Genomic DNA, 19519 nt, shown 5'->3' with positions numbered 1-19519 from the left:
CAGGTGGTGTCACTCCTATGCGCTGCGAGCCGCTCAATCGAGCAGTACAGATGGTGTAGTGCCCCCCAATTCCTTCTTCATTTAAGTGTATTTCACATGATCTACTTATTTAGGAAAGAATGGAAATATATTTACAACGCAAACAGGAAATTATAATGTCATGTAAAGACTAACAAAACAAAACAGCGAGGCCAGAAATCACTGAGCAAAACACTGTTGACAACAAAGCCATGTAATTAATGTGAACTGAAAGAAAATGTGCAGTTACAGTATGTACATTAAATTATTAATTCACGGAGAATCAAGGAATCTGAATGTGAAGGTTGATCAAAATCTGACATGACATGTCTGCAAAAATGAGTCTGCACTCAGTCCCCAATACAACATGCAGTGTGAAAGAAAAAAGGCCATGTGAATTATTCTGCATTGAATACCTGTTTCACAAAATCAATAAAATATTGTGACAGCAGTCCTGAAAGCACAATGATAAAAGAGTGAAATTGTGTAAACTGGTCAGATATTGTACATATTTACTGTAAAAGCCTGGGAACCTTTTTCTACTGTCATGTGACACATAAATTGTTCATTTGTTGTTGGGTATACAGCATGCTTTTTGAATACTGAAAAGCAATAGCAAATGGGTAATTGTAAATGTCAAAGAAGTAGTTTGATATTTTGGGAAATACTCATTCATTTTCTTGTCGAGAGGTAGATGAAAAGATTGATACCACTCTCACGTCTCTACACTCAATATGAAGCTACAGCCAGCAGCCGGTTAGCCTAGCTTAGCATAAAGATGGGAAACTACAACAGCTAGCCGGGCTCTTGCCAAAGTTAAATAAATTCACCTACCAGCACCTCTAAAGCTCTCTAATTAACACGTAAAAACTTGCTTGTTTAATCCGTACACACATGTGAAAACAAGAAGTTGTGTCGTTTTTACGATTCTTCTCATGTATGAATTAAACAAATGGGATTAAACGTGTTAATTAGTGAGCTTTAGAGATGCTGGCAGGCAGATCATTTTCACCTGGACAGAGCCAGGGTAGCTGTTTCCCCCCGTTTCCAGTCTTTATGCTAGGCTAAGCTAACTGACTGTGTGGTATTGATCTTCACATCTAAATCTCAGCAAATAAGCATACTTCCCAAAATGTCAAAATATTCCTTGAAATAATGGCAGTGAATGACAGAATGACAACTGTATAAAATGCTGGCATGGATTCCATTAGCCTCTCTCTTGTTAACAAAAACTAGGCTTTGAAATCAAAGTTACTTTTGACATCCTCACACAGTGTTAAATCCCCTGTTAATCTTAGGAGCAAGGTCACAGCAGTTCCAGTGTCCACTTCAAAACCACCAGTGAACAGCTGGTGGCATCAACTCCAAGGCAAATTAATGGAAAAGTTTGAGACTTTAGGAAATACGCTTAGCTGTTTCCCCCTGTTTCCAGTCTTTATGCTATGCTAAGCTAACCGGCTGCTGGCTATAGCTTCATATTTAGCATACATACATGAGAATGGTGTCAATCTTCTCATCTAACTCTTGGCAAGAAAGCGAATAAGTTTATATCCCAATAGACTGAAACATTCCTTTAAGTCTGGTTTCATTGCAAATAATTTCCAGATCATAAACTCAGAGTTTGGTCTGTGTTTATATGATCATATTTTTCCATGTGCAGATTAACAGACTACTAGAAATGTAATAATACTTTGAATCTCTCAGGTCTTGTCATTAGCAAGAAGTTGTATTACAGTGACCACATTTTAAACTGAAAGTATGGGCACAGTTGTAATAACTGGCCTAAAGCAGTGTACTGTAAAGAGTCTGTGCTTCTACCCATGAGATACAATGTCCCAGGTCTTCACAGGGGTCAGAGCAGAGAGTAATTTACAGTACACAAAGGTCTTTGTAAAATACATGTTCTGTAGATAATTCCTTGTGTTTGTGCATATACAGATGCACACTGTCTGAGTGACAGTTCTGTCATCAAATCTTCACTCACTATGATAAAAAAAGTTCATAAGGATTTGACCATATTATGTTCCTTACATAAAGAAGTCTTCTCTCATTCAAAAACAAAAACGAGACAGAGATGGGTTTAATAAACAATGACGTATTAATTGACGTAGTAAAGCCAGTAGATTAAGTTGAAGAGGGAGAAGCTGAAGGGGAATATTATCCGTGACAATCTGTCGATGGCGTTCACATCGGTGAGGTCTGGGATTTTGATTTTGAGCTGCGAGGATCGTCTCCGCAGACGGGTTTTCTTTAGATGCGCATTCCTGTCCAGGCTGAGACGGCCCGACTCGCGCGGCCCGCTCGGCTTCCTGTACTGGACGCCCGAGTTGTCGAACACCATGGAGGAGGAGTTGTGGGTCTCGCTCACGGTGGTTGTGATCTCATTCCCTCCCACCTCGTTGTGGATCTCCAAGGTTGTCAGCAAAATGTTCCCCTGGGAGTCGACCTAGGCACAACAGACAGGAGCGCTGTTAAAAATGGGCTGTGAGCTGAGGCTTCAGTGACTGATGACACATGTGCAGCATGCGTCAGGCCCCGGGGCTGGCGTCTTCTAGCAGGCTGACAGATTGCAGCCTGGGAAACAGAGAGCGGCCTTCAAAACCAGGTTTCCTGTCCCAAAGTTAAATCACTTCTCACGAATCAGCTCAAGGTTGGACTGGATGGCTCTAATACTAATGTCATGACAGCTCTTGCTTCCCACACAAAAACATATAAATCATTCAGACCTACGTGGCAAAAATAGAGGCACAGGATGTACACAGCAATAAAACAATGTGGTTACAAGACATGAGAGGAGGTGACAAGGTGAATATTTATTTTCTTACTCTTATTAATGACAGAAACTGGTCTTATTCCATGATGTAACAATACAATATGAAAATTTTGAGATCCACCTGAGACATCACGTGTATGATAGATAAAATTAGCGCAATCTCATGTCTTATTAAGTCATTCAACTGAATATTTGTAGGGCCTACACGTCATTGGACACAAATCATATAAATAGTATTTTATCACAGCAAATTCCAAGGGAGAGATAAACAGCTTCCTAAACCAGGTAGAATCCTCACCCTACAGATCAAGAAAAGAATCCTTAACACCTGCCTTATTTTTAACTTGAATCCATGAAACTGACCACTAATCCAGTGATTCTAAACAGTGTTCAGATTTGGAAATGGTCGCAACAAGCTGTGAGTTACGCTGAAATACTCTCTCCCTCATTACCCTTATAGAAAATCCTATGCCTTACACTATATGTAATGGTGATGTATTTAAGTTATAGCATGCTAAGGGGATAAAAGATATATCTCATTTATTTAAAGATGGAACTTTTGTTATCATTTAGACAATTTATTAAACCACAGAGAAGGCAAATTTTTTCTGACATTTTTATGCATATGTTTTGGTCTTGTGACCTTCAAACGGGGGTCAATATTTTATCCCTGCGCATGCATCATGATACATCGCTAAATCCTCGACTTTATCAGGTACTAATAGACAACTAGTTGTATATGTTGTATGATATAATAAAGACAACAAAGATTAAAATCCTTCGTTATAGAGTGGTTTGTTTGCATTTACTGTGCAGGATATTAGGGCCACAAACACATCAATCAAAAGGTAAAACACCACAGAGGAAGAGGGAATGTAAAGAGGAATATACTTATATGTGATGGTGATTATGACAGAGATGGCTGGTTGAGATGCTGTGTGTTAAGCATGTTCCTTTGTTAAATGGGGAGGTCAAACTTTGCCCTGCAGCAGCAAAGTTTCAGTGGAAGTTTCACAGATGTGACACAACAGGCAGTGACAGACACTCACCCGTCGTGAGTGACGACGCCCTTGTATCTGATTGGACTGTTTAACAGACGAAGACTTGCAATTGCCTCCTTCCAGAATGGACTAGCCAGGAGAAACACAAACAGAAACCTTTTTGTCTGAGCTTTGGTCAGGTATTAGCTGAGGTGTTCCCAGAGCTTCACAATCAGGAAGCAAAGAATCACAGCGGGCACAAACGTCTCAGAAAGGACGATGGGAGAATCGGGGAGTTGTTCGACTGTATGGATCCCACAAGTCCAGTGTTGACAGTTCATTTGAAATCATTTAATCAAAGTCAGATTTCATTTCTACCAATGTGCACGTGATATAGATGAAAATAAATAAAAATATATAATTCAACTTTCATTTTCATTTCCATGTTTAAAAATGCAACATTACTGTTGATGTTATAATTCAATTGTAATCCACTGACATCATTTGCAATGTACTCTAATGCCTAATCCTGCCATTTTTAAAATATAAATGTATGTGAAATGTATTTTTGGAGCTTCCATTGTCACTTAGGAGTTCACAAATGCCAGTGGATCTTTTAGGTAGTGATACTGCTTAATTGTTGTCGTACGCATGTTGGATCCTCTGTCATTAGGAGTAAGACAGCTCTGCTTACGGAGACTAATCTTGGTTTTATCCCACAGGTCCTAATTCTGAAGAACAGTGACCGATTTTCAGACACCAGGCTTTGAGTAAACCTACCTATTTCAAATGAAAATGAAATCTGTCATTGCACTACATTAATAACATATTAAAATCCCAGTCTGGCAGTTTGAAACTGCAAATGCAAAGTACGATACATTTCACATTTCATTTCATTCTAAATATTAAATATGTTACACATGAGGATACTGCACAATTGTGCCACTGGTACTTCTGTTTTAACTATAATTTCGACAGCAATGATGCATTTTCAAACAAGGAAATGTAAAATAAAAGTTGACTATTAAATTTTAAAGGGGCCACTCCACCAGTTTTTTTCAAATAAAGGTTTACTAGTCATGGAGAGCACTACTCAGCCTGTGAAGACAGTTGCATGATGTCTTCTGTGGCTCTGGAGGAACTTTGTCAAGTCTGAGAAAATAACCCTAGTGATGTCATCAGCTAGAATTTACAAATTTATAATAGAAAGCCTGTGTTACAAACTGAAGGTGTGGAGTTTGAAAGACGTGGGTGTTAACCAGGCAGTAAGGGTCCAATGAAAAGATGCTGTTGGATGTATTGCGGGAAATAAAGGATATAGCGTCTTTGAACCTTAAACCTTACGAGGGACTAACGATCAGGATATCCCTGCCTCTGCTCAGTCTGACCATTTTCTTTTTTAAATCTGTCTCTGAGTGTAAAACTAAATTACTGGAGCAACCCTTAATTATTTATTTTATCATGTGCACACAAATAACTACATTTCAATTTGACTGAATGATTGCAATTTAATATTTGGACTTCCAAACCTTGCTTAATGTTACTTTTGTTAAAAGGAATTATTACATTACATTTACATTTACATTACATTTACATTACAAATAATTATACCATGGATATGGAGAATTGCCCCACTGAACAGTACATGTTAATAGTCTTATCTACATATATGCTACTCATCTTGGTTTCTCCTACTTATTGAAGTAGTGAAGGCTGACATTGAATTGCTGTCATCCACAGTGACTTACGACCACTGGGTGTGCCAAAGCTGGAAATTTTCAAATTATATGCATAACACTGAGTCCTACAATAAAGATCCGCTTTACTGCAGTTAGTTAAAAATGCTACTTACAGCTCTTAAAACACTGCGGCCTGTTGTTCTGAACCTGTGAAATGATGAGTGTAATTTGATTCTCTGTTGTTTGGAAATGATCTCACCTTGGGTCTATCAAAATTTTCCCGGTCATTATTTGCCTTCTGCGCCTTCTCAGCCAGTTTCTTCTGCATCTGAGGACCTCTTCCAAAGAAGATGTAGTTGACGAAGGCATATTCCAGCAGAGCCAGGAAGACAAACACAAAGCAGCCCATCAGGTACATGTCTATAGCTTTGACGTAGGGGATCTTGGGCAGAGTCTCTCTTAAATGGGTGTTGATGGTTGTCATGGTCAGGACAGTGGTGATCCCTGGAAGAAAAAAAAAATGAAATCGAATCACCATCTTGCAAATAAAAAAAAACACAACTGACCTCGAATATAAATTGCATGGTCATGAATAAGTACAGATGCAGTCTTCCAGAGACAACTTCCTAAACCAAAGATGTGAAGTGACACTGACTTTCAGCACAAATTTGATGCTAACTCATAAGACAGTTATCAAGAGGCGGTTTTCTAAAAACACACAGGACAGAGCTTGTTAGTTTTCACTAATTGTATTAATTTGCTCATGTCACTGGAAGCAGTCAGTATCTTTTTGTTGATGAAAAGTGGTTAATCAAATGTGGTTTTAGATCATCACTGACAGATATAATAGCTTTTTCAATATCTAGTGTAGAATAATTATTTCATTGAATCTATAGTTGTGTTACTAGTGTCAGTATAACAACCTGTGCTTTATCAATGCAGTGACCTTTCTTATACCTTGTCATGCACAAAGGATTACATTGTTAGCCTTGTTACTGGTGTACCTCTGGTTGGGTGAATGTGTGTGAATGGCATAACTACAACAACCTGGTTAAAGATGCTATGTTGCCTGGCTTACTGCCATATTAAAAAGCTACCACGCATTTTTGTGCACAAACTCAGTCACACAAAAGGTTATGGGTACTTTTTGATGTCAACAAATACTGTCCATGGTTGTTTCTGTTACTCATCTGCCCCAGTGGCCTGCGGCTCAAAAAGACCACCATTATATAAAAAACGTTTGTAAAACTGTTGACAGGACACCTCAAACTGCAAACAAGGTCACTTATTTAAATTATTAATTCTTTGTATTATGAATTTTTAAACCATGAATGTTTTATATTTGCAAAACTTTTCTAGAGCCTAGAAAAACTATTTTGTGTGTGTGAGTGTGTGTGTGATGTCATCCCTTTGTAAAATCTATGGGCGGAGTGGAGGTGAACGGGGGCGGGGCCAGGGCGAGAAACACTAATGCACATTTGACAGAAAAACCAGTGGAGCAAGCATCAAATCACAAGGATGCGTCCAAGTAACAAGCTAGCCAATCACAGCACAGTAGGGCAGAACTTGATACAAAGCAGGTGAAAAAAAAAAATTAACATGTGGGCCGCAGGCCAGGAACTAAGAAAACTTTTTTGGCTTGGATGAACTGTTTTGAATCAAGTAATCATGGGTGAGTCTATTGATATCAATACTGTGTCACTTTGATCAAAGAAAAGTTGACATCAGCTGCTATGGTGTGGATTCAAATGATTTACTAACCAGACAGTGATACCTCTATATGTGTATGTGGGAGAATTCATATTCCTGCTGACAGACCTCCATGTGAAGAGAATCCTGCTTGCTAGGCTAGCAAAAAGTCTCTTTAAGAGTTTCTTTCATTACAACTTTAATTAAACATCCATTAGTGTGGCATTACAGGGGCTAAAATGAAGGTATACGCATAAGAATGCTATTAACTCATTAAGAGAAAGCACTGTACTTTTCAGTCAAGGTCTAAACATGAGTCATTTTCATCAGGTACAAACATTTCCATCAAACCTGATTATAAAAGGTCAAAAACAAGTAAAAGCCTTCAAAAGTGTTCAGATGAAAGTTCCTGGGTGCATCTTCTTGGCAAGTTTGAATTTACTTAGCATGGATAAGCGGAAAATGCTCCACTATATGGTTTACTGCTCATGTAGCATACGATGGGTGAACAGACTCAGCAAATACACAATAAACAGCAGTGTAGTAATTCTCTTGATAATGTGCTCCATCAACAATAAATGTGTCTGTGTTGTTTTTGTGTCTCCTGGATGGCTCACCAACCTGGACAGTGTGTCTATTTCTGTCGACTCAGGCTTACATAATTAAACCAAAAATGTTGCTCTGTACAGTACTGCATGTGTGGGAGTGTCAAGAGCACTGTGGGTTTATGGCATCGATTGCATTCTGCAGAACAAAGGGAAGAGCAAGAATCTAAACTAAGAGCTCAGAGGAGAGGGTTACTCAACAAATCCCTGAAATATTTTCAGTGCAGTACTGCGGCGTTTACTGGTGTCTTTGACATTGCATCAGTAAAAAGTACAGGGACAGATTAAGATATGATGATCACAGATGACATCTTGTAGATGATTACTGACCGTTTGATAAACCCCTCCCCTGAACAGTGCTTGTCCAATCATAGCCTTAGAAACTAGGCACAGCAGGTCTGTCAAGCTTTGGATTTTTTCACTTGTTAAAGCAATGTGCGTGGGGCTGTAGTAAGATGATAATTGCCGTTTGAAGGGTTTGGAAGGTGGTGTCTTTTTTAGCTTTTCAAAATCAAAAACACAAGAGCAAAAGTGTAAGAGTAAACAGTGTTTATCTAATGTAACGTAAGCTGCAATCCTTAGCATGTCCAGCTAACAAGCTTACTACCTACAGAGCATAACTTAAAAGGCCAAGGAGCACATCACTGACTAACTTCATTAGTTTGTGATGTTACAGGTTATGATAAAAAGGTCCCTAGCATATACATATCGGGACTAGCATATACACTGTAGTATTTCCCCACTGTGTGGAAGCTGATACAGGATGCTATCAGAGTTTAGGGTAATGTTAGTACAAAATGAACAAAATGAAGACTTTGGAGTGGCCTAGTCAAAGTCCTGACCTGAATCCTATTGAGATGCTGTAGCATGACCTTACAAAGGCAGTTCATGCTCGAAAACCCTCCAATGGCTGAATTACAACAATTCTGCAAAAATGAGTGGGCCAAAATTCGCTGTAAAAGATTCATTGCAAGTTATCGCAAATGCTTGATTGCAGTTGTTGCTGCTAAGGGTGGCCCAACCAGTTATTAGGTTTAGGGGGCAATCACTATTTCACACAGGGCCATGTAGGTTTGGATTTTGTTTTCCCTTAATAATAACAACCTTCATTTAAAAACTGCATTTTGTGTTTTCTTGTGTTATCTTTGACTTATATTTAAATTTGTTTGATGATCTGAAACATTTAAGTGTGACAAACATGCAAAAAAATAAGAAATCAGGAAGGGGGCAAACACTTTTGCACACCACTGTATATATACAGTGACTACACAACTGAGATTTAATGAATGCTGCAATAACATGCTCTTTCTAACACAGTCACTACTTTGTGAGCATAATGTAGATGCTTTCCATTAAGGCAAATATTCTAGCAGAGATCAATGCAGTTAGGGATCAGAGGGTGTTTTCCAGTGGTGAACTGAGCCTCGTATTTGTTTCAGTCCCAGAGGTCAGTGGAAAGTGTGTCTTAGATCTGGTTCAGTCTCTTATTACACCACATAGAAACAGACTGAAAGGAACACACAGCCATGATAAAATGTTCATTTAGAATTTTGAATGAACTATTCACATATGACTAAAGTATGGGAAGAATTCACCAATAGTGCACTACATGCATTTGAAATGGATGAAACCGTATCACTTAGACACAGTCTTTTTCCTGTGTCCACTGCCCTTTTTTTATACTAGTGCTGATACGATACCTGGGTTGTTAGCAAATGTTAGTCTAAAAACGAGTGGGTACACACAAACTGTGTCTAAAATAAAATGCAGTCAAAATGTATGACTTCCGGTATGGCGCTGAGCTGACACAAGGACAGTAGCTCCCTAGCTAACACACTCAAATTACACATTTAGCTTGTCATTTTTCGTTTTCGAAACGTTGCTGGTGCCTCTTTAGACATGTCTACAAAAGGCGAGACTAACAATTCGAAGAACAGACCGGGAAACCCACCCGAAGAGGGGGGACAAACCCTGGTAGTCATGGTGGCTACTGGAGAAATGCTAACCATCTCCTCGCTACAAGTTGAGCTGGGAAAATCGCGTTTAGTGCTGGCTGAAGAAATGAGCAGCAATACAGCATTAACATATTATCACCTTGTTAAGTTGTTGTGGCGAACGTGTTACCCAACAGTTGCTTATTTATACATCCAGCAGACACTAAGCAACATTAGCATTCATTTTGAGTTGTGTTTCTGAACACCTTGATGAATGTAAGTCCAATATTCACTCTCCTTTAGCTCTGTTTTGGTCTCCACCAATTCCTAAGAAATATCAGTTTTTTGAGCTACTAAACACTCCACTATGTTCACCAGCTGGCTAATTGTGTCTGTCTGCTGTTTGGCGCTGGGCAAGTAGTGTATAGTGGGTATATCAGAGCTTTTTCACTGAAAACAGCTGCCTGCTGTGGGTTGATGAGAGCCATGAGACTGAACCAAACCAGTAAAATTGCAAGCCAAAACCAAAACAATGAACTAAAAGAGGCTAAAAACCAGAGTTAAGGGGGACTGCAGACATTGGTGATGATTCTCTTTAGATTAGAAAAAGAGGAAAGTGAAAGAGGTGATTTGCAAATCCCATTCTGAAGAGAAAAGTAGAATTAGAGCAGAAAAATCATGAGATGTCATATAATAATATTTTGTCTATATGTATTTTTAATTTTATTTTTTTAACAAATTAATATGTTGAATTTGTTTCAAGAAAACTGTTTCCTAAAGTGCTGTTTGATGGAATGGTATATACATGTCAGACCCTTGGTTCCATCATTTGTGACATTTACACTGACAAATACTTAACTAAATCTCATCAAATCAAAAGATCCAGGTCACTCTGTTTTGATGAATTAAAGCTAAAAGGCTTTTTACTTTTTGCTCATTTCAACATAATATGTCTGATTCTCTTTCTCCACACTGTCGCCCTATCCTGAGTGCTTTGTGTCTCAGAGATTTTGTGCAATTCTGGTACAAAGTTACTCTGTTGCATAACACTGAACCTAAGACTGAATCAGTAGCATCACATCATATGTGTTTGACTTTTTAAAGATCCAAATGAGTTTTTTCTGTATTTCTGAACCTGAGTGTTCTTTGATTCCCAGACAATCCACCTACAGCCACATTTACCGTCAATTCCAAATTCATTCTCTGTGGAACTGCAGGGTCTCCACTTTGATGATATCATAGTTTAAAGTCTTCCATCTGTTTCTAGCTTTGGGAGAGAGGCGCTCACTGTGCACAAGCCTGCAGGCCCAAACTATGAAACACAAAAGACATCTAACTGAAGGTGAAACTACGGAGCTAAGGTCAATCTACTGCACGGGACACATCATACCTAATGCAACTCTGGCAGCTGAGGCATCATAATTTATCCAGAACGACACCCAGGATAGGATGGTGATGAGGATGGAGGGCATGTACGTCTGCAGGATGAAGTATCCGATGTTTCGCTTCAGCTTGAAGCTCAAAGACAGTCGAGGGTAGGCACCTGCAGGAAAAGACAGTGAAGAAGAACAATCCCTCTTTAAGTCAAGAGGAACAAGGGAATGTCTAGCACTTTGTTTTGGTTCCTATGGCGATGGCCACATGAACTGGTTTCATCACCATGGAAACAAGCAATCATGGTTCAAATTACAAATCATCTTATGAAACTTAGCCTTGAGATTGTCTCTGTGCGAACACCACAATGCAGAGCAAAAACGTCTGTTTACACACACACATATACCCAAAATGTTAAACTATTCCTGTAACTTGACTAAAACTGATGTTTAACATTCATAGGCAACATTTACATATAATTTATTGAATGAACGAATACATGCATACTTATCGTTTTACTTTACACTTAGAAATAAGGACTGATTAAGTCAACTTTATGACAGCTATAACTTTAACTGTTGCTATTGCCAGAGTGACATGAGTTTCTTGCTCATTTACATCAGAACAAGACAGAAGACTGTGGATGAGACTGTACCTGAAACTCTAATGTAGTCACAAATACGTCTCTGTAAACATTAGGTGACCTTGTTGCCTTTTAATGTTTACTTTTGAAAGCTAACCAAGTGACTAAACATACACCTGTGTTGCTCCCTGTATGCTAAACCCACCAACTGAGAAGATATTAAAAGCATCTGTAGACACCCCTTAGAGTTTATTTGCATCAAGATTTGACCCTGATTGTAATGAGCTCTAATAGCACTCTCAGTATTATCTGCTCAGAAATGTTCGGACAATATCCATCTAACATGTCATTAATTCAGCTGTGGGAATAATCCCTGTTTTGGTGCATCTGAGTTTTTGTATTATAAGAGAATAATTCATGCTGTCTGCACTCTTCCTCATGAATACATTACATTACTGTAAGTACAGCCCCCATTCTAATGTCAAGAAACAGAGGGGATTATTGCCAGTTCTGGTGTTATAGTGAGAGAGGTCATGGTATGATGCAAATACAAATACAATACAAAACAATATTTGGGTGCCTTATGAGAAACTTTAAGGCCCTGAAAACTCATTTTCTAAATCATCTTCTTACTATGAGTGATGGGACTGTACATGAAAACACAATTTTCTGCCAAAGTTAGAACACTTTCTGATATTTCACATGAGAGATTTCTGGGAGATGACATACAGCGAATGGGTTGGATTTGAATCCGGACCACTGTGGTAAGGACTCAGCCTTGTACCACGTGAGCTACCAGGGCGCCCGGATGTCATGTACTTCTGTGCACCAATCAAGATTCAGCAACTTTTGAATTAAACTCTGTTGACAGTCCTGATGAAGCAGATTAGTTAATTGAGTTTTTTTGTGTTAAACTCTTCATAAATAATACCTAAGTATGTTTTTAACGTTGATGTAGCTTATTTAGTCATGAATATTTAATGTTATGAAGAAATACATAAGATTTTAGGTTGTCAGCTAGCTTAAGGGCATGAAATTGAACATGAACACAGGAGCGATTGAGTTTTTTAGCAAAAGTGAGGAAAGTGTCTGATGTATAAACAATTATATAGCACGTGGACAGCATTATTGTGAGCTCACCTGTGGAAAAGACCACATTCCTGGAAACCAGCTTGTAGTCGACTATGGAGAACTGAGGGAGCTCAATGCGTGTCACCCCGGTCACAGCAGTGTCTCCTCCTTTCCAATAGAACTCTATGTCATCTGTTGTGTAGCCATCTGCAAACAAGGACAGAGGAAACAAGGCATGGTGTGATTCCTATGAGCGGAAAAGCACCGAAAAGTGCAGCCGTCTCATTTTGTTGGAGGGCTAAAATTAATAATGTATTTATATTTGCTTAAGTGAAATCTGGGAGCCTAATAGCTACAGTTGATTTACAGGAAATCTTATAGACTCGGCTGGCTGTAAGAGCTGATTGCATGAGATGTAAATCTTCATGGGGATGTGTGTCACTGCAGGCAGACAGACTTATACCACATGCATGGGATCCATAACTGTCAATAGTTTTATGGCAGCACAGATCAAACATGTCGTCAAGCTTGATGAAGTTGGACTCATTACTGTGCTCTACTATGGAAATCACTGTCTGGTTGAAAGCTTTCTGGATAGACACAGTAGCTCTAACTGGAGAGGGTGAAGCAAGCAATCTCAATGACATACGACAGCTTAATAAATCGAAAGCAATTCAGCAGTTTGTGCAGTTTCTGTCTCCACGAGATGAGGAGTGTGAGAACTTTTTTATGAGAATCATAGTGCTGTTCATATTTTTAAGGGATGAAAAAGTACAGCTGTCCGCTGTATTTCTTTACTAAGCACAAGATGTGGGGCTTAAACTTACAACTCTCAATTTCCAGAGTGCAGTTCTGTTCGTCCAGTGGGTATCTCCTCAGATCCATCATGCAGGCTGCTGTCGTTGTGATTCTGAATCAAAACAAAACCACAAACATTACTTACATCGTTTTAAATGGTGTGGTTATTATCAAAGCATAATGTCAAATAGCGGAAGATACGATAGCAGATTAGTCTTCCGACCACTCAAAGTGGTCGGAAGACTAGAAAGGCACCATATACTGTAAGTACAGTCCATTTACCATTTACTTACAGTCACTGTAGAAACAAGATAAAACTAATTTCAAATAGAACAAATTATAACATAAAGACACAAACATCTTGGCAATGCAGTGGCATTCATTATTATTTGATTGAAAATCAGACTTCCTATCAATTACTGCTAATGGCACTTTCAGGCTTTTCAGTGCTGCAGTGTTATATACAGAATCCAATCCTGAGCCGCATTGCAAATAAACATATCAAACAAGTTATGTGAAATGAGCTGATGATGTGAGACCCGCTGTATTAGCAAGTTATGAGAGTTGCATCTTAAATGGCTTCAACAAAAAAAAAAATGTTTAGTCACTTCATGCATCTTAGGTAGATTGGATAGCTATGTGATAACAAAGGAGCCAAGAGTAAATGCAACCAATAAGCATTAGCGATGGATTGCTAACCAATCGTTTAAACAACCACAGGAGGTGGTGTGAGATATGGTGTAAATATATCCGTTTCTCCAAGATGCATATGTAATCTTTACTGCTCCCAATTGGTTCAGACTGAAGTGTGTGAAGGCAGAGGAAAACCAAGACTGATCCAATCGGATTTCCTATCTGGCTAATGGAGATGCATATACAGTATGTGTAAGTGTTAATAAATGGGTATCATATATTTTTCATTCTTTTATCAGGATATGAGACACATGAATCGGCCAGTGCAAATAGGCCTTTAGCTGCAATCAATGCTTAAAGGGACAGTTCATCCCAAAATCAAAAATACATATTTTCCTTTTACAAGATTATCAGTTTCAACGCTGAATGTCTGCAGAGCTTGGGAAGGATTTTTTGTAATAAAGGTGTAGTGCTATTTATCCATCTAGATTGTTTTGGTGTGAGTCATCGAGTTTTAGAGATATCGGCCATGGAGATGTCTGCATTTTTTCAATATAATGGGACTACATGGCACCCAGCTTGTGGTGCTCAAAGTGCCAAAAAATGCATTTTAAAAACTCAACTCAAATGTTTCTTTCCAGAAATCATAGTTACTCAAGATAATCCATAGATTTGTTGTGAGCAGTTTCATGTAGTTTCACTATTTTCTTTCTACCAATGGTTCCTACATGAAACTGGTCAGCAATTGACTGATACTGAACATATAGTACTGATGTTTATTTAGCTAGTTATTTTATTTTTATTTATTCTTTATTTTCTCAGTGTTAATTTGTAGAATTGGTTGACAATGTATATGTTAAATTATTTAACATGTTAAAGAATATTTAACTTAAATGTTTAATAAAAATAAAAATGTTTAATAAAGTTATTTGTTTATGAAAACAGCCTTCTGAGTACCACTCATAGGCATATCGGTGCCAAATTGGTGCACAATCCACATATAGAAAAGGTTTATTTTCATTCAAGCTCAAAAATCACTATATTGGCTGCCATATCGGTAATCAGTGAATGTTTCCCCTCTAAAATCGGTATCTGTCACAAAAATCCCATATTGGTCGGGCTCTAATGATTATTATTATTATTATTATGGTAGCTCGTTCAGGGCAAAAGGAAATGGACATTATACTGAATTTATCAAGACAACAGGTAAACATGGAGGCGGTTTTGAGTTTGCATTAACTGGGGAACTGCATTGTCAGGCCACTATTTGAGAATTTATGGTAACGGTTCTCACCTGAGGCCGTAGAGAACAGTGCCGTCCGGGTGTAGTCGAATCATACGGTTCTTAACAGTGACACCGTGAACAAAGGACTTCTTGTCATTGAGGAAGTAGGTATCTGGGACCCAGAGCTGGTCAGCTACTCTGTTGTCCAGTGTCAGGTTGAGAGGGATCCCTGCATAGGCCAGTCTCTTATCTCTCCAATACTGCTGGAAGTACATAGTCAACGTGTAGTCCTGTGGGGAGTAAAACAGCCTAATGTAGTTATACTCAACAAAAAATATGAGTCAGGGAAATGAAATGATACTTTTTGGCAGATACAGTATAAATAAAGTAATTTTGTTTCAGACGTTTGCAATTTCTTCAGGCCAGACATTGTTCAAACTAAAGCCAGACTTTCTTACAAGGTTATCAGTTTCAACGCTGAATGTCTGCAGAGCTCGGGAGGGATTTTTTTGTAACAAAGGTGATATTTATAGAATTGTCAAACAGCTCTGATTCTCATCAGTCTGCCCTGTGTGACCATATTTCAAGACCTGTCTCAATGAGAAACCCCTCTCAGCTGTTCTGTGCACAAAACTGGCACTAGCCCTTAGACTATAGATTTCCATTACTGCAGGCACAGCATCAACACTACTGTAGGTTTCAGCTTAGTGACTGACCACTTTTACCAGCATGCCAAAACGACACTGCATATCTCAAGCATACAGATAGATCGATAGATAGATAGATTTCATTACATATCACCAGCCATACATGCAATGACATGATATTTAAATATTTTATGGGGCGTTCATTCGCAGCACAACACAAAAGCTTTTCCAGGCCTTTAATGGAGCTCTCTACTAGCTCACTTGGTTTTGTTCTGCTGACTAATGTTCTCTTAAATAAATGAGCAGGTCTCAGGAAATAAACAAAAATTTGGCCCGTGCTGAAAATGCCTACATTTCAATTCTCTGGTGCAATAACATATTCGTCATAAAGTGTTCAAAAATGCCTAGATTTCCTTTGGATACAAAAATCAATATCAGTATTTCTTTTTTCACACTGAACTAATTTTTACTACGAGTTGGTCTGTGTGGTTCCTCACCTCGGAAACTGCTGACCTCATTTTGACAAAATAAAGAATTGCATTATTTTTGTTGATTCTCTCATTATACACTCTACTCTCTACTTTATACACAACACACATTGGTGCAATGGGGCAGCTGCTTCATCCATGGCTGACAAAGTGTAGGCTTGTTTTGTGTTTGGAAAGAATTACACTGTGTGATTTGACTGACAGTATAATATAATATTGATTCCTATGAATAATTCATTATGTACAATCAGAAGACGTATTTATTCTATTACCCGTTGCCTCTTGTTAATGAAACTCTGTGGGTTTTCATCCATTTAATGTCCTTTTATAGTATTTTGCCAGCAAAAAAATTATGATACTCCTGACCACATTTCTCCTGAGTCTGCATCTAAAGAGAAGGCCATAGACATTTTTTCAAGTTGTCAGAGAGTAGGTGTAGGTTCTGTAGTAGTTAATGTAATACAATATGTATCCAAAAAATCCCTGGTTTGAGACTTGACTGTTTTATTTTTTGGAGTCTCTTTAGAGATGCCTTCGCCCTCCCAATTCTCTTTCACCCCCTGTGAACAGAAGATGCCCTCATTACGCTCTCTCCCACATGCAGCAGAGGTGTGGGCTGGGTGAATCAGCTTTACACAACAGCTCTTACATTACAGAGGTGGAGCCCATCTACCAACCCTCTCACTCAACGTCTGGATCGCAACTATTTTAGTCTGTTTTAGATCTTCACATCCCAACTCAGCAGTTGTCTTTGGCTGCCTTAAACATGGCTTTAGCATCTCAGAAACAAAGCTATACCACATCACTCTGACTGTACATACTGTGCAATATGTCCTCCGGCTCCCAGCACCCTATTCCAGGGCTGGGCGTATTCCCCACAGAGGTCAGTTTGTGTACAGGGCACCCTCTGGCAGCCACACTGGAGGTAAGTGTCCAATGAAAGTTATCGGCTGCTAAAAAAGTGGCTCATGTGTTGGATCATATCATACACTAATTCATTTGTGAAAATATTTGCAACAGCCCACTGTTTTTAGCAAAAAATAGCTCATTTCATCATCAGACCATTTTTTTTAGGTAAAGGCTTTTACACTTGCTTGTTCTCATGCTCTGTAAAGCTCTTTGTTTTTTAAAGCAATGAAATTTATTTCAAGATTATTACAACTGACAACATGTTTGGCTTTGCATAGGTTACACCTTTTCTTCAACACCACAATAGAATCAACATTGAATGTATTTGATAATATAAATAAGGAAATCTGATTGTGATCTCCTACAGTAAATACACTTCAAAGAAAATATCCCCACAAAATTACCAGTCATATATATTACAGTAGAGCTAGTAATGTCAGCCAATACTTGCTTTTTGCAGATATATGGGTATTGGTGTACTGTATGTTGGCCAATAAGCAAGAGGAAATTACAGTACCGAAATGCCAAAAACTGTCGCCATTTCAGTTCATAGTTTGTCCACCAGAAAGCACTGACAAGTTTAGCTTTTTAATTGTAAAATATCCCACTCAGTACATCCGATGGTCGCAATTCTTTAAAAAACAAATTAATAGATCCTTTGTTAATGTTATGTGTTTATGTAAAAGAATGACTATCAGTCGATATATCATAGGCCTTTTACATTATGACATTATGACAGGAGAAGTACAGTCGGAAATAATAAAATGAATGATGGCTGAATTCCATTTAGCTTCTTTAGTTTCAAGGTCCTGGTCTTATTGAGACAGGTTTACTGAGACACGTTGAAGAAAAAAAACAACAAATTAAAGTGTCTTAGTAAGATGTTGTTTCATCATGAGCCTCCAGAACCGCTTCACTGCTCCTTAACACAGATTCTGGAGGGATGGAACACCAGCGATAGCTATTCCCTCATTTGCTGTTTTCAATTTGTCATCTGTCTGTATATCATATGAAAACTGTTGGAATGTTCTTAGTTCACTCAGAGACACTTATGTGAAGGAACTGTTCACTTACAGCAAATGGTCATACAGTTAGATTCGCCAGAAAAACAATCTTTGATGGAGTCCCTTAAAGAATTTGAGTAGCAACGAGGATTCTGCTGGGAGAACTAATCCCCCCAAATACATTAAATTTTAGTTAAATCAACAAAAACAAAAAATACAACACATAAGGAGGAGGCTGGGGTGGCAAACAGTGTTGGCATCAGCATATCGGCAGAGTCATAGTGAGAAGTGTCAGGTTGAAATGGCCCACGCTGTACACCTGCACAAATATGAACGGACATTACTTGTCAGCCGATAGCCACACAGGTGGTGAATGAGACCGGGGATTGTGAAGCATGAATGAAACAGCTGAGGCCAATCAGCTAATGCAAACGTGACTTCAGTGCTCTGCCTGAACTAATGCTATGGTCCATTTATGATTACAAATTGCTTCTGCTTACAACAGAATTTTGCAAAACGCTAACACAATATGTTCATATCAACGATTCCACTGAAAGTCATTAATGATAATATCGAATTATGTCCCAGCACTATTAAAAATGAACTTTCAGTGCAGATTATCGAGATAATTTGAGTGTAATATTCCATCATATGGCAATTACATTACCAATAGCCATATCTGATAACCAAAAGCTTTCGAAGACTGTCCCATGGAGGATTTCAAAATGTTAATAATAAAAAACTAAAATTTAGAAAATACATGTACGTAGATACTCCTTACTTTGATTTGTGTTTAGGCACCCTAAAGGGTGGTGTTGTTTGTTGTCAGATATGTAGACCACAAGAGACAGAAAGAGGTTTGTTCTCAGCACCAGTGAGTAAATGAGGCCCAGTGGGAGGATGAGACTGTCGTGTCATCTTCGGCTCGGAGAGTGCACAGTCTCATACTCAGACATGGTTACTGTGTGCCAGTCAAACATTGTCTACGTCAACTTAACACCAGGATATCTGCTGGGAATACAGGAATAGCACTCAGAGATGCTTGCCCCGTGCGAGAGGGGGGCTTTTCATCACTCCATAAGACAGCTAAGTGTTCCCAGTAGAATTCA

General features: G+C 38.6%; 1 protein-coding gene across 4 annotated transcripts in view; it reads right to left on the bottom strand.

The window, feature by feature from the left end:
* Positions 1 to 211: 211 nt before the first annotated feature.
* gabrb3 (gamma-aminobutyric acid type A receptor subunit beta3) overlaps positions 212 to 19519 on the bottom strand; it is a 49906-nt gene continuing 30598 nt past the window's right edge. For 2 of the 4 annotated variants that reach the window (XM_044200138.1, XM_044200139.1), the window contains 7 exons: positions 15432 to 15652; positions 13534 to 13616; positions 12776 to 12913; positions 11069 to 11221; positions 5710 to 5954; positions 3841 to 3921; positions 212 to 2464 (listed from right to left, as the gene is read on the bottom strand). In XM_044200138.1, the coding sequence (XP_044056073.1) occupies positions 2117 to 2464; positions 3841 to 3921; positions 5710 to 5954; positions 11069 to 11221; positions 12776 to 12913; positions 13534 to 13616; positions 15432 to 15652 (1269 nt within the window). In that variant the 3' untranslated portion in view covers positions 212 to 2116. The remainder of the gene's footprint in view (positions 2465 to 3840; positions 3922 to 5709; positions 5955 to 11068; positions 11222 to 12775; positions 12914 to 13533; positions 13617 to 15431; positions 15653 to 19519) is intronic. The other 2 variants (XM_044200140.1, XM_044200141.1) reach the window with 1 other exon arrangement.

This window comes from Siniperca chuatsi, linkage group LG6 (assembly GCF_020085105.1).
Source record: "Siniperca chuatsi isolate FFG_IHB_CAS linkage group LG6, ASM2008510v1, whole genome shotgun sequence".
NCBI classification, from domain to species: Eukaryota; Metazoa; Chordata; class Actinopteri; order Centrarchiformes; family Sinipercidae; genus Siniperca; species Siniperca chuatsi.
The sequence above is the reverse complement of the archived record's forward strand: the minus strand, read 5'-3'. Positions and strand labels throughout refer to the sequence as shown.